The sequence below is a fragment of the Heloderma suspectum genome, chromosome 5 (genome assembly GCF_057233095.1).
Source record: "Heloderma suspectum isolate Gila_16-S chromosome 5, 16-S_ref, whole genome shotgun sequence".
Lineage (NCBI taxonomy): Eukaryota > Metazoa > Chordata > Lepidosauria > Squamata > Helodermatidae > Heloderma > Heloderma suspectum.
In genome coordinates this window covers 33,930,011-33,955,812 of record NC_139462.1, presented here as the reverse complement: position 1 = coordinate 33,955,812, position 25,802 = coordinate 33,930,011, and the positions used below count along the sequence as shown (strand labels likewise).

Here is a 25,802-nt window from a genome sequence, read left to right as displayed (position 1 = left end):
CTGTGAATGAAACGACATTACGGGGAATTGTGCTTCGACTGAGAATGTGCCTGTTATCAGGCCGTCAAAATCAAACTGCAGTTCCAGCAAGAACTCAGGCTAGTGCAGTCTTCCCCAACTTGGCACCTTCCAGATAAGTTGGACCACAACTCCCATCATTCCCAGCCAGCATGTGTGATGTTAAGACATATGGTTGCAAAGAACATTACATCCCAATAAATAAAGCTGAATACCGCATTAATCGGCCTGTGACTCAGAGGCTGGGAATAATCGTTCAAACAAGAGCTCTTAGTTTTCGCTGCTTATTTTAACAGTGCAGAAATGTTAGCCACTGGGTTCCTTCTGATATGAAGCCACTCTTGCACAGTGTAGCCCCCCCACTTTACCTCACTCATCACCACCACACTCTACATTTTTCTTGCCCCCTCTGTCTAGAAATCCTCTCCCTTCATGATTCCCATTTCTTACCCCACAGTGTCGTATCATCACCTCCTCCCACTTTAAGGCTGCAATCCTATGCAGGTTTAGGCAGAAAAAAGTCGTACAACTCCCAGCATGAGCTGGCTGGGGAATGCTGGGAGTTGTAGGGCTTTTTTTCTGGCTAAACCTGCATAGGATTGTACCCTTAAGATACAAGCGCAGTTAGAAACTGTCTGGAATAAGGGTGAAAGTAGAGGTGATACTGCAAGTGTGCAAATTCCTTTGATTGACTGATTTTTGCACAGCTAACTGTGTGTGTATGTGTGTATCTATCTTTTCTTCCTGACTGATTCCCCAATGCAAATCCCCTCTTGGAGCTGCTACTAGCCACGGAGGGGGAAACATACAGGCACCCATATTGGGTCTCCCCACCCCATTGGATAATAGCTCCAAGGTGATGTGGTGGAGTAATTTGCTTCCCCCAGCCCATGATGGTTTTTGCCAACAACAACGACATAGCAAAATAGATGTTGGGAGGTGCATTGATGCACCTCTGATGCCCTGTCTAGTTTGGCTGTAAAGCTGAAATTCTGTGCAACAGTTACTTGAGTGTACGCTCTATTTAGTGGGACTCACTCCGGAGTAAATATGCACATTCCACTGAAAGCAATGGCATTGAATTGCAAGTGACATTGTCTGTTGGTAAGCAGGGTGAATCAGACAAAAGGATGGAAGCACTCCCCACAGCTGGCAGGCTTCCTCATTGGCAATCAATCATAGCCAGGATGTCGATGAGTCACCAAGCACAGAGAGACTGAAGTGAGTCCCCTCAGGCCTAAGGCATTTCTCTAAGGTCAGAGTTGAGCAACAGAACCCATCACTGTAAGCAAAACACTGCACTTGTCTGTGGTTAAACTGTACTAACATCAGTCTCCAGGGCTGATGATCCTGTGCCAGTAATGAGCACAATCTTTTCACTATATGCGAGGAAACAAAATGCTCTCATGCATTTATTTAACAGTTATTCTGACATGGTGTAATTGGAGGCATATTGAAATAACCTGGTGCAGAATATTAAAAACTCAAGGAATGGGAAGGGAGCACTCAGAGAGAGAACGCCATCTGGAATGCAGAATCATTTGGCATTGCTGTGTGGTTTCACCTTGACGAAACATCCTTATATTGCAAAGTAGTTATCCAGTATACATTGCACAAAGATTGGCAGGTGAGGAGGGGGAAAGGAGTGTCAAACAACTATTTACTTAAGGGGACAGCATGTTTTGCAATGTATTCCAGTTCCCAGATAGGATGGCAAACTGAAATGACATTCGAAAAATCTCCTTCTGCAAAAAGAGCGTACGTGTGAACCTCCTCCGTTTCCTGAACTGAGGCATTCAGTCAACCATCATCATAGTTCTTTGCAAGAATGATAACCGAGGGATAATCATCCCTCCCCTCCCTCAGATTCACAGTTGTCTCCTTGTTAAATGAGAATCTGCTTACATGTCAGATGTTTCCACTGTGGTTCTTTAGTTTAAATGAGCTGGCAGTCTCCAACATATGATCCTTAACATTGTCTAGATGGTGCTTGCGGGATATCATGACAGTTAAAATTGTATTAAACTGATGTAATTACCCTTAGATGTGCTCATGGGCCCTTTTTACATGTAAAAAAAAGAGAAATATGATTCAGCTCACTTGTTTTCTCTCTACTTTGATGATCTCTCTGTTCTAGCAAGTTCAAGGATGTAATTGCCACTGAAGCCCATAAATGCCTGGATTCTTTCTACCACTGGTTATTCTGATTTCTGGGTGGATTCCTGTAGCTGGTCTCAAGAGGATCCCAAAGCCTCTATCTCTGCTGGGGCCTGGACCAAGAGCTGGTGTGTGCTCCTCACTGGCATTTCCACAGAGAAGTAGAGACCTGTCTTTGTTTGCCTCCATTTAAGGTAGGGGAAACCAGTAATGAATTGTTAAATACAACTTCCCCGGTTATCATATGAATATTTGAAGCTGCCTTTATCAGATAAGCCACTGATCCATCGAGCTCAGTATTATCTATGGTGACTGGGAGTGGCTCTCCTGCTACCTGAGATCCTTTAACTGGAGGTATATAAGGTGCTGGGGACTATTGCACTCATGCCCCCTCTGTGGGTTTCCCAGGTAGCTAGGGATGTACGAAAGTCCCTTACCTGAACCCGAAAGTTGATTCTCCATCCTTCCCCCTGAAATTCTGGCCAGGGGGGGAGGCGCCCCGTCCCTCCCCCCCCAAATTCTGGCCGGAGGGGAGGCACCCCATCCCTCCCGCCGCGAATCCGCCGCCGTTTGCGTCCCTGCAGTCAGCCATGATAGGCTACGTAAATGTTTACGTAGCCTATCACGGCTGAGTGAAAACCAAAAACACCCCCGTGCTTACGTACGCAAATGGCGGGGCCTATGGGCGCCGCCATTTGCGTTCCTTATTTTGGCATGTGTAGTCTACGTAAACATTTACGTAGACTATGGCAAAAATAAGGGGAACGCAAATAGCTACGTTCCCCTTACGTAGGGAACGTACGTAAATACGTTCCCTACGTAAATATTTACGTAGACTACATGTGCCAAAATAAGGAATGCAAATGGTGGCGCCCATGGGCTCCTCCATTTGTGTACGTGCGGTTTTTTTTCTTTCTTTCACTCAGCCGTGATAGGCTACGTAAACGTTTATGTAGCCTATCACGGAGTTTTTTAAAAATCTAGCCGTGATAGGCTACGTAAATCTTTACGTAGCCTATCACGTTTTTTTTTTTTAACTTGGAAATGGCGGTGGCGGCGGCAGCTGGTCGGAAGACCGGCCGCCGCAGCCGCCGCTGCTGAACCACCACCGGAGCCACCACCGCCAGGGACATTCACACAAGGTAAGTCCCGTCCCGGGGGGCGGGCGGGGGGGCAGACCGTTTCTCCACCAATTTCGGGGGGCTGAATGCGCTGGCATTCGGCCTCCCCGAGATTCGTGGAGCAATTCTCTGACATCCCTACAGGTAGCTGAGAGCCAGTGTGGTGTAGTGGTGAGAGTGTTGGACTGGGAGCTGGGAGATTTGGGATCTAGTCCTCACTCGGCCATGGATGCTCACTGGGTGACTTTTGGCCAGTCACAGACTCTCAGCCCAACCTACCTCATAGGGTTGTTGTGAGGATAAAATGGAGAGGAGGACCACCATGTAAGCCTCCTTGGGATCCTTGGTGGAAAAAAGGCAGGATATAAATGAAATAAATAAATAAATAAACCAACCAAACAAACAAACAAATGTTGGACTAGGTAGGCCTTTGGTCTGACCTCCTCTTGTGTTCTGATGAGTCAAAGGTAGCAGGTCCCAAGCTCCTTAGTTCCTCTTCCACTGAGGCAGCTCTCAGACAAGTGGAGTCCTATATAACTATCGCTCCAGATTTGTTTCCTCAATCTGAGAAATTCCTCTCAGTAAGTACCTATGCAAACCCCTTTCCATTCCCTCACCTCCTCTGGAACTGGACCAGTAGACTGACTTTGAACACATTGATTTAATTATTTCAGAAAATTTCTATGATGCTTTTCATTCCTTTAAAAAAAAGACTCAACTCAACATCCACGTCTGACCCTTGTTTACTTGTGCCAGAATGAAAGCCCACATCTGCAGCCAGTCTTGGAGCTTGACCAAGGCCTAACAAGATTCTTAACAGGATTGAATCTGGGATATTCTGCACGAGGAGCATGCAGAATATCCCACTACTGGGCCTCTAAGAAATGGGCCACCTCCCTGCAAAGTGCCCCAGAAGCGCATCCTTTTCCTTCTATACTTCATCAATCTATTGTGAACCGATACTTCGGAGATTATTCCATGTAAATCAACCACCACGTTTAATTTAATCATTTATCATTTAATCATTTTCTTGATTGATTCACTAATAACTCTTTATCCATGATCAAAGCCATATTATTTCAGCATGATCTCTATTGCATTTGTCTAAGAAAGGTGTCACCAAACATGAATGAGCAAAGAATGTCAGGATGAGGTTATAAAGTATGTATCTGAAAGACATTCATCAGATATTACGGCAGGGGTGGAAAATCTCAGGCTCATGAAGGTCCCAATCCAGCCCTCTGAGGCTTCCCACAGGGCCACATCCCCATTTTCTGGCCACACCCCTTTCATCTGACCGCCAATCATTTGGGTTTTTTCCAACTTTTGCACTCCTCCCATTGCAAAAGGCTGAAATGCCTCTCCTAGGGCTTTGTTACAGGCAGTAAGAGGATTAAGCTAAAATAATTCGGTATTTTTGGTATTTTGGCCCTTTTGCCCTTGGCCCTGCCCTCCACTGGAATGCAGCTCTTGAGAGTTTTTCTGGAACTGAATTTGGCCCTCTGGCTGAAAGCGGTTTCCCATCCCATTAAGGGAACCTTCTGAAGAATGAATGCCTACAAGCATTACCTTGTGCTATGTAAGGTGTATTCTCCTCTTTCGTAGGGGCCGACAAAGGACGAGGTGCAGGGGCTGGCGGCCGGTTCATAATAAAGGATCGACCATCTTTTCTTCGCTCTCTAATTGCATTAGCAAGAATCATATCATATACGCCATCATCCAACAGAGCAGAAGTGTATGGGTCTTCGACTTCATCATCTCCTTCTTCTACTTTCTGGTCTCCATCTGTCCCTTTGGTTTCCTTTTGGTCTTTCAGAGGTTGCCATGCTGCAAAACACATACAATGGCACCTTCATTATTTAGACTCCAAGGTGAATGAAAACATTGGCAGAATATAATGCTAATATAAATGTTTGTCAAAAAACAAAAAGCCCTCTGCAGATTGCATGTTGAGAAACACACACACAAATATATCATTCTGAATCTGGTGAGTCAAATTTGTGTTTATTCTCTTAAGGCCACTATCACCTTCAGTTTCTATTGGAGACCAAATGGGTTTTTAAAACAATACAAATTCATTGTACAGATGTGTTTTGAACACTCAAAAAGTGCAATATAAATGCTAAGTGCCATCATTATGGGTTCCCTCACCATTTTTGGTGGGTTTTTAAAAATTGTGTTGGCTCTACGTAGGGATGTCGCTGGGGAATCTCTGTTTATTCAACAGAATTCTGCAGCGTGTATAACTCAGTTTGTGTTTGTGAGCTGAGCTGCAGGCTTTCCCCTGAACTCTGGGAACTTTTTTGTACATTTTTTCCAGGTTCCACAATCTGCACAAATTTCTGAGCAATTTGTGCAAATTCGGCTGTAATTTGTGCAAATTGTAGAACCTGTGGGGGAAAATGTGCAAAATGCCTGGAAAATCCACCCACTAGCCTGACGCACTGCCAGCTGAGTTGGGCACCACAGCAGAATCCGGAATGAAGTCCAGGGTGCTGAACCTAGGAAAATTAATTGAATTCCACCCTCCAAATGGATTTTTCTGGCAGCCCTAGTTCTAAGTTGTGTAACTGAATTGTATATTTCACATCAGCCTGCCCTCACACTGAGGTCATTCCAGTGGTCTTCAGCTGGGTTGAGGTGGGTGATGACTCCTGAGAGGGCCTTCTTGGTAGTAGTGCTCTGCCTATGGAATGCGCTCTCCAGCGAGGCTCACCTCGTACCTACTAGGATGTACTTTGGGCACCAGGCAATGATCTTTCTGTTCTCCCAGGCCTTGTCATCTCTGACATGACTGTTTTAATGCTGCTATTTGCTACTGTTTTATTTTTGCATGTTGCTTGATTCTTTAGATTATTTTTAATAAACATTGTTTTAACGTTGGAAGCTGCCCTGGAAATATTTATATCATATTCAGAACTATAAATGCCCATTCTTTACATTCTGAGAGGGAAGCGTTGTTTAACATATGATGATCACACCAGTGATCAGGGGCATCATTATAGGAGGCCCACCTGGGCACAGGCCCCAGATCTTTTTTGAGCTGCGCTCCAGATCTTCTGAGCTATCCTAATTGCCATTTTTTTACATTTTCCCATTGACTTGCATTGGAAAACAGAAACGGCCATAACTTTTTGAATAGGTAAGATAAATACATGCAATTTAGAGACTTGGTAGCCCCCATGGAGCTGATTGAATCTGCCCAATTTCAGGCAGTTTGGTGTAGTGACTTTTGTGCTAGTCACAGGTAAAATATGCTATTTTCAAGAAAATCTGTCAAAGCAAAGAACTATAATTTTTTTGTACTTCCACATACATGCATAGAATTTGGGGAGCTGGCAGGCCGTATGGAGCTGACTGAACCTACCAAATTTCAGACAGTTAGGTCCAGTGGCTTTTGCGCTAGCCATGTGTAAAGTTTCCTTTTCTCAAAGTCTAAAACAAAAAGTAAAAACTGTCAAGCCATCCAGGGGATTAGAGATCCCAATCAGAAGGTGTTTAAGGTGACCATTAGGAGGTCACTATCCCTAATCTGTGGAGTAGGGTTTTTTTGAGGTGCAAAAAACTTCTCCTCCTACTTTTCTGTTCATACATGCCCAATGTTGTGAGCTTGCCTGCAATGAAATTTTGAAGAGGGAGAAGGAAGGGAAAGAAAGGGCTCCATGTGAAACAGTGGTATTTCACACCACATCTGTTTTTACTGCCCCAAACTGGAACCTTTGGCTTCTGCAGAAGTTTAGGAGCTTCAAGTACAGCAAAGGATCCAATCAGCCTCCACAAACTTATTTCTCCCCCTCCACTTTTATTTCTCCTAAACAGTTGTAGGACTCAAATAATTCCAAAGGGAGGGTTAAGACTATGTGGCGTCATGATCGAGAAACTGCTGGGTTTTTTAAATAGGGTCTACAGTCTTAAAAAAACTAGAAGAAGCCCTCAGCCACCTCACCTCATACAGTTAATTTAAGTATGTGCAATCCTTACAAACCCTCCACAGCGTCCTAAATTCCTCTGAAGTACTACCTCTCTGAAAGGAGCCGCTTGGCTTAGGGAAGTCTCTCTACCCCCCCAGCCCAGTACATTTCCAATCAACACTCTTCTTTTCTTCTTCCCTCCCCTCCCCTCCCCTCCCCTCCCCTATCCTGTTCTTTCTTTCTTTCTTTCTTTCTTTCCTTCTCTTCTTTATTCCACTCAGAGGATATCTTGGGAAATTCTTAGAGAGCATTCTCTTTGGTGGGCAAGAGAAGTTCTGAACTGTATTTGACTTTATACAAACAGGCAAGAGGGGTTGCTTTTCTCCTTCTCCTCACTCAAACCTTTGAGAAAAGTGGGTTCACATGGTTGCAGAGAAACAAATCTGGGGCTGTTTTGTTTGTCAGTTGCCATTATCCAGCAATAGGAAGGGCTGTACCTTGGTGGTAGAGCACATGCTTGGCCTGCAGACAGTCCCAGGTTCAATCCCCAGCATCTCCAGGTAGGGCTAGGAGAGAATCCTGCCTGAAACCCTGGAGAGCCACTGCTGCCAGTCAGTGTCGACAGTATTGGGCTAGATGGACCCAGGGTCTGACTCAGTATAAGGCAGCTTCCTATGTTCCTATGAACAGAAAGCTTTAATAAAAAATAGGAGTTTGGGGTTTGTTTTTTAATTGGGGGGGAGAGATAAATATTGCTAATTTATGCAATCCTATGTATGCCTCGAAATCAGATTGATTATGTCCTTTGCAGTCAAAGATGGAGAAGCTCTATACAGTCAGTAAAAACAAGACCTGGAGCTGACTGTGGCTCAGATCATGAGCTTCTTGTTGCAAAATTCAGCTTAAATTGAAGAACGTAGGGAAAACCACTAAACCATTCAGGTATGACCTAAATCATATCCCTTAGGAATATACAGTGGAGTTGAGGAATAGATTTAAGGGATTAGACCTGATAGACAGAGTGCCTGAGGAACTATGGACGGAGGTCTGTAACATTGTTCAGGAGGCAGCAACGAAATCCATCCCAAAGAAAAAGGAATGCAAGAAAGCCAAGTGGCTGTCTGATGAGGCTTTACAAGTAGCTGAAGAAAGAAGGGAAGCGAAAAGCAAGGGAGGAAGGGGAAGATATATCCAACTGAATGCAGAGTTCCAGAGAATAGCAAGGAGAGACAAGAAGGCCTTCTTAAATGAACAATGCAAAGAAATCGAGGAAAACAACAGAATGGGAAAGACTAGAGATCTCTTCAAGAAAATTGGAGATCTCAAGGGAACGTTTTGTGCCAAGACGGGCATGATAAAGGACAAAGAAGGCAGGGACCTAACAGAAGCAGATGAGATTAAGAAGAGGTGGAAAGAATACACAGAAGAACTATACAGGAAAGATCTGAATGTCCCCGATAGCCATGATAGTGCGGCCACTGAACTTGAGCCGGACATCCTCGAGAGTGAAGTCAAGTGGGCCTTAGGAAGCATTAGTAACAACAAAGCTAGCGGAGATTACAGTATTCCAGCTGAGCTACTTAAAATCCTAAAAGATGATGCTGTTAAAGTGCTGCATTCAATATGCCAACAAATTTGGAACACTCAACAATGGCCGCAAGACTGGAAAAGGTCAGTTTACATTCCAATTCCAAGGAAGGACAACGCCAAAGAGTGTTCAAACTACTGCACAATTGCTCTCATTTCACATGCCAGCAAGGTGATGCTCAAAATCCTACAAGCTAGGCTTCAGCAGTATGCGAACCGAGAACTACTGGAAGTACAAGCTGGGTTTCGAAGAGGCAGAGGAACTAGAGATCAAATCGCCAACGTTCGCTGGACCATGGAGAAAGCAAGAGAATTCCAGAAAAACGTCTATTTCTGCTTCATTGACTATGCTAAAGCCTTCGATTGTGTGGATCACAACAAACTGTGGCAAATTCTTAAAGTGATGGGAGTACCAGACCACCTTACCTGTCTTCTGAGAAACCTGTACGAGGGTCAAGAAGCAACAGTAAGAACCAGACATGGAACAACCGATTGGTTCAAAATTGGGAAAGGAGTACGACAAGGCTGCATATTGTCACCCTGCTTATTTAACTTATATGCAGAGTACATCATGAGAAACGCCGGGTTGGATGAATCACAGGTCGGAATTAAGATTGCCGGGAGAATTATCAACAACCTCAGATATGCAGACAATACCACCCTAATGGCAGAAAGCGAAGAGGATCTGAAGAGCCTCTTGTTGAGGGTGAAAGAGGAGAGTGCAAAAGCTGGTTTGAAACTCAACATTAAAAAAACGGAGATCATGGCATCTGGCCCCATCACTTCCTGGCATATAGAAGGGGAAGAAATGGCAGCAGTGACAGATTTTACTTTCTTGGGCTCCAAGATCACCGCAGACGGTGACTGTAGCCATGAAATTAAAAGACGCTTGCTCCTTGAGAGGAAAGCTATGGCAAACCTGGACAGCATAGTAAGAAGCAGAGACATCACCTTGCCGACAAAGGTCCGTCTAATCAAAGCTATGGTTTTCCCAGTAGTAATGTATGGCTGTGAGAGCTGGACTGTAAGGAAGGCTGAGCGCCGAAGAATTGATGCTTTCGAACTGTGATGCTGGAGAAGACTCTTACGAGTCCCCTGGACTGCAAGGAGGTCAAATCAGTCCATCCTAAAGGAAATCAACCCTGAGTGCTCATTGGAAGGACAGATACTGAAGCTGAAGCTGAAATATTTTGGCCACCTAATGCGAAGAGAAAATTCCCTGGAAAAGACCCTGATGCTGGGAAAGACTGAAGGCAAAAGGAGAAGGGGACGACAGAGGATGAGATGGCTAGATAGCATCACCGATGCAATGAATATGAACTTGAGCACACTCTGGGAGAGAGCGCAGGACAGGAAGGCCTGGCGTGCTATCATGGTCCACGGGGTCACGAAGAGTCGGACATGACTGAACAACAAATGTATGCCTACTGAGAAATCCCATTATGTTCAATGAGGCTTACCCTCAGGAAAGTGTGCATAGGATTCCAGCACAAGTTACTTTTGCAGGGTGGTTTGCACCTTAATGTTCTGCATGTTTATTCAGAAATAAGTCCTGAGTTGTGAGCATGGTACTGCAAGCTTAATACAGTGCCTACCCAATTCTGCCTAATGAATTGCCTACCCTTTCAGCTCAGTCCTATGCATGTTTTGTCATTTGTGGGTTTGGGGTGGCTTTTTTGTTGTTGTTGCATGAATTCTAGCTTCAGTGGTCAGGGAAAGGCACTTACTACATGCTCAGGATTTCTCTATAACTTAGCCCTAGTTTTGAAAACAGACTCATTGCCGGAATCCTGGTGAAGTCTTGGCACAAGTGAAGTTATGGGGAGGAAGATACAATGAGAGCTTGTGCAGAACAAGGAGGAGGTAGAGGAGAGTTGCACAAAACAAGAGATCTATTTTTATGAAGGCCACTCTTGCACAAAAACCCTTGTGGTTATCATTCTGAAATTTTGCAGACATGATCTCCTCTGATGGAATTTTTTATCCAAGTCTTCCAAGGAATAAAAATGTTATTGGCAGTTCCCTTTAAAAGAATATCAAAATATAAACCCTGCAACTATTATTCTGACTTTGGGCTGGTATAATCCCCTTCTAGGGGGCTACTATGCCTGAAATTATCATCCAGTTCTGACCAAGAGAAAAAAGTTGCAGTTTCCCCGCCGCTATTTTCCCATAGTAGTCAACAGGAAGCAAAAAGACTCATTTTTCCAAACATTGACTCAGGTTTGGTGCTGAGCTGAAGTGGACCGACTCCAAATTGGCCCGAGCAGAAGCAGGATGTTTCCCAAACCCTGAATCGGAGTCTGAGTTGAAGTGGGGTGGGGGGGATCAGTGCACTCTTTGTATGTATGTATGTATGTATGTAATCTATACACACATGCAAGCACACTGCATGCACACACCACACACACACACACACACACACACACATATTCGACATGAAAATTTGTGTTATGGGCCTTTGCTTAAAAGGATCTTTTAAGAACCTAGCAACGCCCCTGCCAGTGATGTTCACTTGGTCATAGTGCACAGGAAAATCCGTGTTCTGGCTCATGTGGAGAGCCTCTATGGATACATGAGGCTCTCCTCTTCCGATGGTCACCCTCCATGTGTGATAAATGTGATGAGGGAAAGAGGCAGGGCTGGAGAATTCTGTCTCCTCATGCATTTGCCCTATTCAGGCTTAGAATGCCTGAATAGGGCTAACATGTGGAGTGTTTCCACCAACAACTAAAGACATAACTGGTTTACCCAGGCATTTTTCTGGCTGCTAGCATTGCCAGCTACTCTTGATTATTTTAGTGAGATATTTTGTTGTTTTATTGATTAATTTTATTGTACTTATTATGGTTTTATTTTCTGAACTTATTTTTTTAAAAGAATGAAAAGCAGTATAACCCCCCATGAAATAAATAAACAAATTTTCTGAAAACCATATTTACAAACATCTGTTTAACTAACATCACCGACTTCAGTGCAGCCACTGAAGTTTTAAGATTTGTCTCATCTGAATTAGGATTGAAGTTTAAATGCCTACTTCATGTGAGAGAGTTTCTACACAGAAAGTGTAGTGTGGAGTGCTCCTGTCAACAACTTAAGACACATTTGTTTGCTTGGATGTTTCCCTGACCATCAGCACTGCCAGTTACCCCTGATTATTTTAAAGATATATTTTATTTTACTACTGTTTTATTGTTTTGTTGATTGGTTTTATGGTATTTTATCATGGTTTAATCTTGAGAACTGCTTTGGGATTTTTTTCTTAAAGAAATGAAAACCAGTATAGAAATATTCTGAAATACATAAATGAATAAATGTTTCCATGTAATAAATATCACAAATTTCATATGTAGATTGTGATGTGTTTATCAGTGATTTGTCATCCTCTGTACTTTCTGTTTTGGAGAATTTACTCCTAATTTGTGGTTTGCAATCTGAGGATAATACTGACCTACAGTACAGGGCTATTGTGGAGATGCCTGAGGGCCCCAGAAATTTTCTGAAGATGTCTGGGTGCTGACAACAGCAATTATTATTATTATTATTTAGATTGAGTTGCCTATGCAAATATTGTTAATGCAATTATTGGCAAAAAGTATTTCTCAGTCTAAATGCTACTAAGCCCCTGTGCTTGAGAGGAGCAATAGCAAGTTATCTGTCTCTCGGGTCAAGTGATGCCAGGCGATCTGTCACCTTCTTTAAACTCTTTTCTTTGGATCCAGCTGGCAGAATCAATGCTACATCCCATCCCCACTGTTTCCTCAGCTGCCATGCTCTAAGAAACATAACAAGCTGTTCTGTTGTTGTTGTTTTTGTCCTAGCTATATTAGCTTTTTGGTCTCTGAACTTGTATAGGGGACACTCATGCCACGGAGCCAGTGTGGTGTAGTGGTCAGAGTGTTGGACTGTGACTGAGGAGATCCGTGGCCATGAAGCTCACTGGGTGACTTTGGGCCAGTCACTGACTCTCAGCCTAACCTACCTCACAGGGTTGTTGTGAGGATAATATGGAGAGGAGGAGAACTACGTGAGCTGCCATGGATCCCTTGCAAGAGTGGGGAGGGGGGAAGTGGGGTATAAATGTAATAATAGTGAATAACTATTAAATCTGTGGGAGCCTGATTTAGAAATAGTTATTATAGAAGTATTTAAAGAAACACTTTATTTACTCAGGGATATTTCCTTTATTACAATTAATTAAAGCCACTTTAAAAAATCCATTGAATTAGATAAAAACAATTTCAGTATAACGTGTTTCATATGAGGAAAAAGCTGTTTTGTTGTTGTTGCTGTTACCCCAACTATGTTAGCTTTTTGGTTTCTCAACTTCCATAGGGGGCACTCATGCCACTGGTAAATGAATCTTTCCCTGGAAGGGGGCGGGCATGATTCTAGATTGCTTTTTAGCTATTCTTCTGCAGTACCTGCAGTAAACGGCTCTCCAAAGAATGTGGAAGGATGGCTCATTACAGTTTCTCTTTGAAAAGGAACGATCATCCCCTCCCAAAGATGAAACCAACCTAATACTTCATGGAAACACAGCACAATGAAACTGAAAGATTCATACAGAAAGTGCTTCAGAGGGATTCTGCTTCATCCCCAGGATTATTAACTGGCACTGCCTAGCGTTGTTGTGTGCGTCTGCTTATGGACAAATTCATGACGCAGTAGAATTATTCATGCGTGACATAGCCCTGCGCCAATTCAGCAAGCCATTCCAGACTTTTTCCAATAATTCTTTTGATCCCTTCTCCATTGGTGAAGGCAGCTCTTGTGGGAATGGTGGCATTTCCAAGACACAACCACACAAAAGGTGGTTTGGATTTCAGACTCCACCTTGGACTTCACAAGTGCTCCAACTTGCAGGAGAGTAGTGTGTTTATCATGTGAATCACAGCCCTCTTCATTTTTCAGCACACAAAAGAGCACTATTTTTGTGGCAACACATTGAGCTACACAACAAAGTTATATCGGTTTCATACCAGTTTAATCGCTATGGCTTCCCCCCACGAATCTTGGGAATTGTAGTCTGATGAGGATATTTGGCATTGCTTTGCTATCCATGGTGAGGAGTGGGGGCAACAGCATATCGTGTATTCACATCCACCTGGCTCACCTGCCCTGACAGTGCTGTACGTTTATGCAGGGATAGGCTGAGTCTGGATATGCTATTTGTGTAATATCCAATGTGCAGCAATTGACCATATGATTCAGGCCTATGTGTGTTAGAGTCTTTCGACATGAGACATTTATTGTGTGCTTGTGATTCCTCACTCACGCTAGTTTGTGGGTGCTTTACATGACATCCTCTTCCTCCAGGGCCTCTCCCATGCTTTGAAACCATTATAGCGGGCGGTTTTCTAATGAAGAAAGTTTGGTATTTCTGTGAATGGCAGCATGAAACCCTGGTGTAGTTGTGCAATTCTGCTATACCACAGAGCCACCTAGTGGTTGTGTAATGGAACATATAGAAAGGTGGAGAAAGAAACCCCCCAGGAAAAAAAAATTATAAAAGAGCTGACCTTGACCCCACAAAGAATCCGGAAGCACAAGCCTTGGTAAAATGGTGCAGCATAGGGACTATATTACACCTGTCCTGGAAGACCTGAACTGGTTGCCAACTGTTTTCCAGGGTCAGTTCAAGTTGCTGGTCTTAACCTTTAAGAATCTGGCTATCTAAGGGACTGCCTATCTCCCTGTGAACCTGCCCAAGTCCTAAGATCTGCAGATGAGGGCCTTTTGAAGGTACCATTTCCCATAGAGGTCTGTTTGTTGGGCACCCGTAAAAGGGCTTTATAAGAAGGCGTGAATAGGATTGCATTACAAACCAGGATGGCTCACTGACAGTACATTCAAATAATGCCTTGGTGCTGTGGGCAATGAGTAATGAACATGCATAGAGGATCTGACCCTTTGGGGGCCTAATTTCAATACATATAGTTTGCATCTTACGACTACGGGGCAGGAAAAGTCATGGAGGGAACTTTAATGCTCGGCCAAATATATTATTGACATTGCCCCCCTCCCCGCAACAACACTATGTGTGGTATGTCAGTACAATTCCCATGGGTGCCTGAAATAAGTCCCATTATATAAATTGATTGTGTGTTCCCCATGCCAATGCAAGGTCATCATCTGATTCTCTTGTTTTTTAAAAAAGCATCCCACAGGTCATGTAGATAAATGTGGTGCTACCATAAACATTTTGGAAGAATGTACCTGCAGACAAGTAGAGAAGCTCATTCTGTCTTGTGGTGGTAGATTGAATTCGGGGCGGTAAAGGTGGCCTAATGGCATAGCGGACATCTTTGCTGTTTGCCTTGGAGGTCTCCTTGGCGATGTTATCATATAACCGCTCACCATGCTTACCCACGTGAAGTGGATTTCCCTCTAATTTATTTCCTTCTTCTTTTGCTTCTTTCTCTACCACTCTTTCCTGTTCATCTTCTTTCCGCTTTGCCTCATCGTCTGTTCCTCCATTCTTCTGGATTTTCAAACAGGCTGCAGCAGGCTGTTCTCTTGTGCTTGGCCTGCCTGTTAATGTTGGGAGGATATATTATTTCATTTAAAATATGCCATCTGGAAGCATTTCATATTTCGCAGATTTCTGCAGAAGTAACAGCAGCACAGCTAATAAAACTTTCATGAACTAATACAGTGGAAAGCTGTCACATCTATAACTCCCGTGAAAGAACATCTAAAATATTTATTAAATGGATGGTGGAGGCTTTCATTAGATTCTGTAACTTCACTTTGCAACATATTCAGGCATGTGATAATGTTAGACTTTCTCCAAATGACCGTGGCCACACAGCACTGCACCTCCTCCCCACCCCACAGCAATTCCTCCCAGCTCAAAAGTCCCCAGTCTGAATCCGGTGCAGCACCTATGAAGAAGCTGAGGAAACAAGCCATAACTTATGCAACCCTACAGGTTTATTTTTAATAGACTGTGGCTTGCCAGCTTATCATTTGACATTACTTCATGTGGGATAAATATTGCCATTGGGAGAAGAAATGTAAACCTCCGCAAGTACTATACTGTACGGTAGGGATGTACAGATTTTGTTAAATCTGTTCTGTTTGTGATTTGCAGATTGTCAGGCATCTTTTGTTCTATGATCCACTCACTGATAGAATCAATTTTTTAAACCAGAATTTCAATCTACTTGCGCTAATTCGCATTAACACTATTTTGCAATAACTAATGCGCATTAGCACAAGTGCACATTACCACTAATGCAAATCAGTGCAAATCACCCCCCCCCCCAGTGAAAAAACGGTCTGCAAGTCCACAGAATCCGCATGACTGAGAAAAAGCCAGTCTACTGTGGAACTCACATGTTGGATACATGGAAATCTGAACTCATTTGAATCCATTGCAGATTTCTCTGACATCCATACTGTATGGGTTATATAACGTCCTGGTACTTTGCCATGTACACACCAATTGGGCTAGGCTGGGGAAAGGAGGTCCTATAGGCAAATTGCGTCCATATACTTTGTTCATTGTCTCTATTTATTGCTAAATAATATACCGTATGCATTTGTTTGTTTGCAGTTGTACTTAACAATGTCATTGTCCAGCCTTGCCCAACCTGGCACCCTCCAGGTGTATGCAAACTACAACTCCCATCATTCCCAGCCAGCATAGTCATGCTGACTGGGATGATGGGAGCTCTAGTCCAGCACATCTGGAGGTCATGGAATCATAGAATAGTAGGGTTGGAAGGGGCCTACAAGACCATCACATCCAACCCCCTGCTCAGTGCAGGAATTCAAGTCAGAGCATCCCTGACAGATGGCTGTCCAGCCTCGTCTTGAACGCCTCCAGTGTGGGACAGCCCACCACCTCCCTAGGTAATGGGTTCCATTGTCGTATTGCTCTACCAGTCAGGAAGTTTCTCCTGATGTTCAGCCGGAATCTGGCTTCCTGTAACTTGAGCCCATTATTCCGTGCCCTGCATTCTGGGATGACTGAGAAGAGATCCTGGCCTTCCTCTCTGTGACAACCTTTCAAGTACTTGAAGAGCACTATCCTATCTCCCCTCAGTCTTCTCAAGGCTAAACATGCCCAGTTCTTTCAGTCTCTCTTCATAGGGCTTTGTTTCCAGTCCCCTGATCATCTTTGTTGCGCTCCTCTGAACCCTCTCCAGCTTGTCTGCATTCTTCTTAAAGTGCGGTGCCCAGAACTGGACACAGTACTCCAGATGAGGCCTAACCAGTGATGAGTATAGGGGAATTAGTACTTCACGGGATTTGGAAGCTATGCTTCTATGAATGCAGCCCAAAATACCATTTGCCCTTTTTGCAGCCTCATCACATTGTTGGCTCATATTCAGCTTGTGGTCTACAATGATTCCAAGATCCTTCTCGTCTGTAGTTTTGTTGAGCCATGTATCCCCCATCTTGTAACTGTGCATTTGGTTTCTTTTTCCTAGGTGCAGAACTTGGCATTTATCCCTATTAAATGTCATTCTGTTGTTTTCTGCCCAGTGCTCCAGCCTATCAAGATCACCTTGAATTTTGTTTGTGTCTTCCAAAGTATTAGCTATCCCACTAGGGACAGTGGAGAATTTCTCCACGAATCTTCGGGAGGCTGAGTGCCGACGCATTCGGCCCGCGAAAGTGTTGGGGAAATTCTCCGCCGGCCCCCCGTCCCCCCCCGGGATGGGACTTACCTTCGGTGTATGTCCCTCTCGGCGGCGGGTCCTGGCGGCGCTTCGGCGGCGTTTCGGCGGGGGCGGGGGCCGGTCTCCCGACCGGATGCCGCCGCCACCATTACAAAATAAAAAACTACAGTAAAAAAAACAAACACACACCCGTGATAGGCTACGTGACGATTTACGTAGCCTATCCCGGCTAGATTTCCAAAGTCAGCTGTGATAGGCTACGTAAATTGTCACGTAGCCTATCACGGGTGACTTTGGAAAAAAAAAAAGCGCGTACGCAAATGGCGGCGCCCCATGGGGTATGCGTTCCTTGTTTGGACAGGGGTAGTCTACGTAAAGATTTACGTAGACTATGGCGAAAATAAGGGAACGCTATTTGCGTTGCCCTTATTTTCGCCGTAGTCTACGTAAATCTTTATGTAGACTAGACGTGCCAAAATAAGGAACGCAAATGGCGGCGCCCATGGGGCGCCCCCATTTGCGTACGCGCTTTTTTTTTTCCCCCCAAAGTCACCTGTGATAGGCTATGTGACGATTTACGTAGCCTATCACGGCTGACTTTGGAAATCTAGCCATGATAGGCTACGCAAATCGTTACGTAGCCTATCACGGGTGTGTGTGTGTGTGTTTTTACTTTTTTTTTTCGCGGCTGGGGAGACAGGGTGCTCCTCCCCGGCCTGAATTTCGCCGGCGAGGGATGGGGCGCCTCCCCCCCGGCCTGAATTTTGGCAGGGCGAGGCGGGGCGCTTCCCCCCCTCGCCTGAACTTCGGGGGGAGAACCGAAGCGCCTCCCCCCCACCACGAAGCAAGCTGCGGGACAAGGTAAGTCCCTTTCGTCCATCCCTATATCCCACCCAATTCTGTGTCATCTGCAATTAATAAATAAAATTATTTTTATTTATTAATTAATAAAATAAAAACCTGATAAGCATTCCCTGCACCTCCTCCTCCAAGTCATTAATAAAAATGTTGAAGAGCACTGGGCCCAGGACTGAGCCCTGCGGTACCCCGCTCGTTACCTCTCCCCAGTTTGAGAAGATTCCATCGATAAGCCCTCTTTGAGTCTGACTCTTTAGCCAACTGTGGATCCACCTGATAGTTGTTTCATCTAGCCCACTTTAAGTTAGTTTGCTCATCAGGATATCATGGGTCGAATGTTTTGCTGAAGTCGAAGTATATTATGTCCACAGCTTTCCCACAGTCCACAAGGGAGGTTACTTGATCAAGAAATGAGATCAGATTCATCTGGCAGGATTAGTTCTTGACAAATCTATGTTGGCTTTGAGGAATCCCTGCACTGTTTTCAAGGAGCTTACAGATGGGTTGCTTTATCATCTGCTCCAGAATTTTCCCAGGGACTGATGTCAGACTGACTGGTTTGTACTTCCCAAGTTCCTCCTTTTTACCCTTTTTGAAGATAGGGACCACATTAGCCCTCCTCCAGTCATCTGGCAGTTCACCCGTCCTCCATGATTTCTCAAAGGGAATAGACAGTGGCTCTGAGAGTTCTTCTGCCAATTCCTTTATTATTCTAGGGTGTAGTTCATCTGGCCCTGGAGATTTGAACTCATTCAAAGTAATTAGGTGTTCCTTGACCATATGCCTATCAATCTCAAGCTGCAATCCTGGCCCTTCAGCCTGTACTTCACCTTTGCCAGGGGGCTCATAGACCCTCTTTCGGGAGAAGACTGAGCCAAAGTAGGAATTGAGCACTTCTGCCTTTTTTTTGTCATTTGTTATCATTTTGCCATCCTTATTTAATAGCTGAACCACCATCTCTTTCCTCTGTCTTTTACTATGCACTGTCTTTTTACTATGACAAAGGCTTTTTGTTGCTTTTAGCATCCCTTGCTAACCTCAGCTAGGGGTGAACGAAAGTCACTTACCTTTTCTCACAGCTTTTTCGCGGTGGGGGGGAGCGCTTCGCTGCTCCCCCCGCGAAGTTCAGGCCGGGGGGGGGAGGCTTCCCGCCTCGCCCGGCTGAAATTCAGGCCGGGGGGGGAGGCTTCCCGCCTCGCCCGGCCGCGAACATGAAAGTAACAACAACAACAAAAAAGTCCCCTGATAGGCTACGTGACGATTCACGTAGCCTATCACGGCTAGATCTGGAAAGTCAGCCATGATAGGCTACGTGAATCGTCACGTAGCCTATCACGGGTGACTTTAAAAAAAAAAAAAGCGCGTACGCGAATGGCGGCCCCCATAGGGAGCCGCCATTCGCGTTCCTTATTTAGTTGCTGTAGTCTACGTCAATGTTTACGTAGACTACGGCGAAAATAAGGGCAACGCAAATAGCGTTGCCCTTATTTTCGCCGTAGTCTATGTAAACATTGACGTAGACTACAGCGACCAAATAAGGAAGGGGAATGGCGGCTCCCTATGGGGGCCGCCATTATCCGTACACACTTTTTTTTTTTAAAAAAAAGTCACCCGTGATAGGCTACGTGACGATTCACGTAGCCTATCACGGCTGACTTTGCAAATCTAGCCGTGATAGGCTACGTGAATCGTCACGTAGCCTATCAGGGGACGTGTTTTTTTTTTTTTTCTTTCATTGCAATGGCGGGGGCGGCAGCTGGTCGAAAGACCGGCTGCCGCTCCCGCCCCGCTCGAACACCGGACGAACCGCCAGCCGGACCCGCCGCCGGGAGGGACATTCAGGGAAGGTAAGTCCCGTCACGGGGGGGGTGCAGGGGGCGGGGGTGGTGCGGAGGATTTCTCCCCGAAACTTGTTCGGGGGGCCGAACACGTTGGCGCTCGGCCCCCCGAAGTTTCTTTAGCCTTCCTGATGCCATCCCTGCAATTCTGTGCTACCTGCCTGTACTCTTCCTTTGTTGCTTGGCCTTCTTTCCACTTCCTATATGTGTCCTTTTTTGTTTTCAGGTCATCTCTAAGCTTTTTGTGAAGCCATATTCACTTCTTCTTTGGTCTTCCACCTTTTTTTCTTGTTGGAATTGTTTGTAATTGTGCCTTTAGAATTTTCTTTTTTAAAATCTCTCACCCATCTTGGACTCCTTTTCTCCTTCGAGTCACTTGCCATGGGACCTTACTTATCACTCGGTTGAGGAAGGCTGGATTAGTTCATTGATAATTGAACTGCCCATATCTAAGGCAGTTGCTGGAAGTTCTGGGATGTGATCAATTCACCTGGTACTGACTCCATTTGAGTGAACTGGCTAACTATGAAAAATAGCAAAACCAAGGGCCATTCTAAGGCTGCAAGACACAATAGTTGGGGAGGAGAAGGTGAGAAAACGCAACTCTGGTAGGAAAGTGTCATGTCCTGTCTATGGAGGTCCTGGCTGTTCTCTTTCCATTGGAAGCATCTGGGCAGTTAGGAACCTGGGATGGTCCAAAGAAGGGACTGCTGTCAACCTTCTCTGGCTATTGAGCCAAAGATAAACCCCTACCTTGAATGATGCAGGTGTGTTTTGGTAGCTGTGAGCCACAGGCAGTCAAGAGATAGATGTCAACAAGCTTTAAATACTCAAAGCAGCTTCTATACCAAGGCTGAGGAATTGGTGGTCTTCCAGATGTTGTAGGACCCCAATTCCCATCAGCCCCACCCAGCATGGCAGTGATCAACTCCAACAGCACCTGGAACCTAGAGGTTCTCCAGCCCTATTCTAGAACAGCATTAGGTGCTGTTGTATGCAACTAGACCAACATTAGGAGCTGTATGCCCAGCCAGTGGCTACAACTGCTATTGACTGATTTTATTTATTTATTTATTTATTTATTTTTTTTTCATTTCATTTCATTTCATTTCTATACCGCCCAATAGCCGAAGCTCTCTGGGCAGTTCACAAAAATTAAAACCAAACGGCACACAATAAAACAATTTAAAAATAATAGAACATTAAAACCACAATATAACAATACAACCACAATAAAACCCAGCAGCAGTGCAGGAATTTAAAATACAGATTTAAAACAGCAAAGCTAAATGATGGATACTTTTGCCCTGATTTCTGGGAATCACATGCTCTGAATTGTCCAACTGATACTGGTGCACCTTCTCCTGTAGATCAGAGTCAAATAAGGAACTAGAGTCTTCAAGATGCCCTCTGAAGTTCCTGCATAATATACTATAGCAGCCTTTCCCAACCTACTGCCCCCCAGATGTGTTGAACTACAACACCCATATTTATTAATTTATTTACAATATTTATATACCGCTCCACATCAGAAGATTTTGGAGCAGTGAACAACATGGTAAAAGAATAAAACAGCAGGTTAAAAGAGTTAAAACATTTTTTAAACAGCCAAACCCAATAAAGTGGAATTTAAGAAACCACGGCTGGTCATGCGAGGAAGGCCTCTTGAAATAACGATATCTTCAGGAGGTGCCGGAAGGAACACAATGTTGGCACCTGCCTGACCTCTAAAGGCAGGGAATTCCACAGGAAGGGGGCCACCACACTGAAGGCTCTTTTCCTGGTAGACTCCAGCTGGGCCATAGGTCCATGTGGAACCACCAGGAACATGCCCTCTGATGACCTCAGTGACTGGGCAGGTTGGTAAAGAAGGAGGTGCTCTCTCAGGTATCCTGGTCCCAAGTTGTTTAGGGCTTTGTACACTAGTACTAATACCTTAAACCTGGCCCGGGAGTGAATAGGCAGCCAGTGCAGTTCCCTCAGCAGAGGAGTTACACGCCGAAAAGGGGCAGCTCCTGACAGCAGCCGAGCTGCTGCATTCTACACTAGCTCCAGCTTCTGGACCAGCCTTAAGGGCAGCCCCACATAGACCACTTTGCAGTAATTGAGTCTTGTGGTTACTAATGCCTGTACCATGGTGGTCAAGCTGTTCCTGTCCAGGAGAGGCTGTAGCTGGCGAACCAGCCGAAGCTGGTAAAAGGCACTCCAAGCCACCGTGACCACTTGGACCTCCAGCAACAGTGATGGATCTAGGAGTACCCCCAGACTACGGACCTGATTTTTCAGAGGGAGTGCAACCCCATCCAGAACAGGCATTGAGCCTAGATCCTGGACCTGGGAACCACTCACCCACAAGGCTTCCATTTTGTCAGGATTCAGCTTCAGTTTATTGGCCCTCATCCAGCCCATTACTGAGCCTAGGCACTGATCCAGGACTTGCACAGCCTCTCCTGATTCAGATGTCACAGGGAGATAGAGCTGCATGTCATCAGCATAATTCCCTGCTAGCATGACCAATGGTCATACGAATAACATGCTCTAAAATGACTAAAAGTTGGTAACAAATCATAACTCCTCCTCATGGGCATACACATCATGGCATATTCATATTGTTACTGCAGGAAGATCCAACAGGAGAATCAGAAATTTCAAAACTTACGAAGTCCATTGCAGTGGGATTCTGAGCTCAGCATGATCACATAAGTGTCATCTTCAGTCTCCACTTCTTCCTCCTGACCATCACTTTCATTATTGTCGTTATTTATCTGCGGGAGAAAAGATCAAGTTCAGAGCTCAATAGCAAGAGTATCTATAAAGATTTCAATGCAGACCGATCACAGATTTGGAGGCTGGAGCCAGCCAAGCACTTATTTCTGCATAAATGGTTTCCATCTGAGAATTCTGATTGTCCTTCTCTCTAGAAATGTCCACTTACATATTCCAATTCTAGAACAGAATTCAACATACAAAGGAACTGGAAGTAAAATATAAGAGCAGAAGCCCCCCTTTCCAGTTGACTCCATATAACAAGGCTGTAAATCAGGAGAATTGAAGTCCAGGCCCAGATCTGGCCCTCCTAGGTTCCCAATCCATCCCTCTGCAGTTTCCAGGGGGCCACACCTTCTTCCCTTGGCCCCATCTCTTTTTCCCTGGCCACTGAGTGTTGGGTGGTTTCCTGGTTTTTGCACATTTTTCCCATTCTAAAAGGTTGAGGTGCTTCTCCTAAGGTTTCGTTATCGGCAGTAACAGCTTTACAGCACAAGGGAGAAATATAAGAGTTTAAGGACACAATCCCATGGATATTCAGACAGTAGTAAGTCCTAGAACTCCCAGCATTCCCCAGGCAGCTTGGCTGCCTGGGAAATGCTGGGAGTTGTAGGACTTATTGCTGTCTAAACATGCATAGAATTTCTCCCTAAGAAACTTAAGCCCTACGTTCCCTTGGGCATGTGGCACTTAGATATGCTGTTCTTTGGCTCCTGGCCAATGCACTTGAATCTAACTGTCTTCACCCTGCACCAACATCTCTCCATGGCCAGAAACAATGGGTTGTATCCAACGCTGGCCATTCGCCAGCAGAACAGAAAATACTGGTGGAACAGGTTTTCCCTCCTCCCTGCAAGTCCTCCCCCCATCTGTTCCAGAGCGTTGGGGGACCCTCCAGGGCAGATTTGAGGAGCATGGGGGGTAAAGGGGGGAGGAAATCAAGATGACTTTTTGTTGCATGAGTGGAAGTCTGCTTGCATGACATTGGGTTTAACCCAGCGTTGGCAGAGGGCCATTCTGTACCACCATGTTTCTGATTTTAGGACCAAACTACATGTGATACAAGAGATCTGGGGCAGGAGATACAGTCATGGATCTCCTGACATTTTTTCTTTTAACTCAGTGCAGGCATGCTATGCCTGGGGTTTGGGGTAGCAGCAGTTTGGACAGGTGTGTGTGTTTTGGAAAATGGCATTGGCCGAAGGGTCAAGCATCCTCTCTCCTCTGCTACCTAGGCAAATTGGCTGCCACTCCATGGCTGCATTTGAGTAAAAGTAAAAGATTTGGGTGATCTCAGCTAAAATCCTGTACATACTCAGCTGGAAGTAAACCCCACTGACCTGAATAGGCCTCACTTCTGAGAAAATATGCATAGAATTGCACTACCAGTCATGGATTTCCCATGGCATAGGTAGTTTGGCTTTTAAAAATATGCTGTGCTCTGTTTTATACAATAGATTAGCACAGCTACTGCTCTGGCTTTGTGGCTCTCTTCTCCCACTTTCTGCTGCGCTAAAGCTGCAGCTATGGGAGGCGGGGCGGGGCAGGGCGGGGCAGTGGAAAAGACAGAGATACTCAGAGCATTCTAAATTAAAAAGAAAAACTCTGTGCCAAGGTATCCCAAAGTCTGTGCTAAGAAAGTTGAATTATTTTTGACCCATAGACTAAACTTGCATGTATTTGTCTATTTTGAATAATTTACTCTTGTCTCTGCTAGTTACCAGTAGCCATTCCAGCAGGCTGTACAGAGAGGGAGTGGAAAGGAGAAGTTGGGCCATTCCACCAGACCTGCTGAAAGACTCCTTAATTATTTTCCCTTCCCATCTCTTTCCCTTTCTGTGTTGTATCTTCTTAGATTGTAAGCTGGCAGGGCAGGGACTGTCTTGTTTTGCTGATTGCATGTAAGGCGCTCCAGTGGGATACAATTCTTTAAATAAATAAATAGCAGCGGTGGGGGAGAGGAGATGCTATGCAGGCACTGATGTCCTGCCCCCTAACCACCGAGAACTTTTCTATATGAGGCATTGTGTGCACATCATTCCCTACTCATTTTTTATGGGTTCTTTAGACAAGGTTGTGTTCCTCCAGTTTTACTTCTGTGTGTAAAGAGCACTTTTGGTGAGTTTGTTTTTAGAGCAGGGAAAATACAGTATTATTTGTAAAAGTGAACGAAAATGCTTTTTTTCACTGGTGTATTTGCACTATTCTGCTATATATGCCATCTAGAGGTTATGTAGCACAAAAGCAGGGAAGGAAATGCTCTTTTTGCAGTGCTCAGATATCAATTCTGCAATCAAACCAAAAGTAGATTCAGAGCATTAACAGCCTCTTGTACACAAGCCCTGACAATCCTAGCGAGCCCTCTCTGGCTTTTGACTTTTGACCAGCCATTCCCACATCTATTTTTCAGTCATAAGGTCTAGAAACTTGCTAATTTTCAACAAAAATAAAACATGAAAATGAAAACTTGGTCTCTCTGTGCCCAACAATAAATTACTGCCCTGGCTCTATTTGCATGGATCACTCTGCTGACACACCAACCAATAGGACAGAGCCCCACTGGACAAGTACGTGGCAAATTATTTTTCACATTCACATTGAATTTTCTGTCTTTTCAATGTTTGATCTAGGTTAGCATGGTTGGCAGTGCAATACAAATTGCATCACCTTTAGTTTTTCAGTTACACTCTGCAGAGACTCTGCAAGTGCCTTTTTTTGTCTTTTCCCGTTTAACAAGGTAGTGCATCGTGTATTGCCTGGCCAGTGGCCTTTGGTTTTCAAAGAGAAGACATTTTCAAGGCCAGAATTTAAGTAGCATGTGTTGTTCCTTCCCTCCCTCCCTTGGAAATTTGCCAAATCCCAAACATCTTTTAGACATGTTGTAAGATCTTTCCATTCAGGCTGGCCTTGGCT

At 44.7% G+C, this 25,802-nt stretch overlaps 1 protein-coding gene across 2 annotated transcripts in view; it reads right to left on the bottom strand.

The window, feature by feature from the left end:
• The window catches only part of BANK1 (B cell scaffold protein with ankyrin repeats 1), a 277,427-nt gene that overhangs the window by 37,358 nt on the left and 214,267 nt on the right, over positions 1 to 25,802 (bottom strand). For both annotated transcript variants that reach the window (XM_084855721.1, XM_084855720.1), the window contains exons 8-10: positions 22,783 to 22,888; positions 15,014 to 15,328; positions 4,866 to 5,123 (exon numbers count right to left, since the gene is read on the bottom strand). In XM_084855721.1, coding sequence (XP_084711847.1) covers positions 4,866 to 5,123; positions 15,014 to 15,328; positions 22,783 to 22,888 — 679 coding nt within the window. The remainder of the gene's footprint in view (positions 1 to 4,865; positions 5,124 to 15,013; positions 15,329 to 22,782; positions 22,889 to 25,802) is intronic.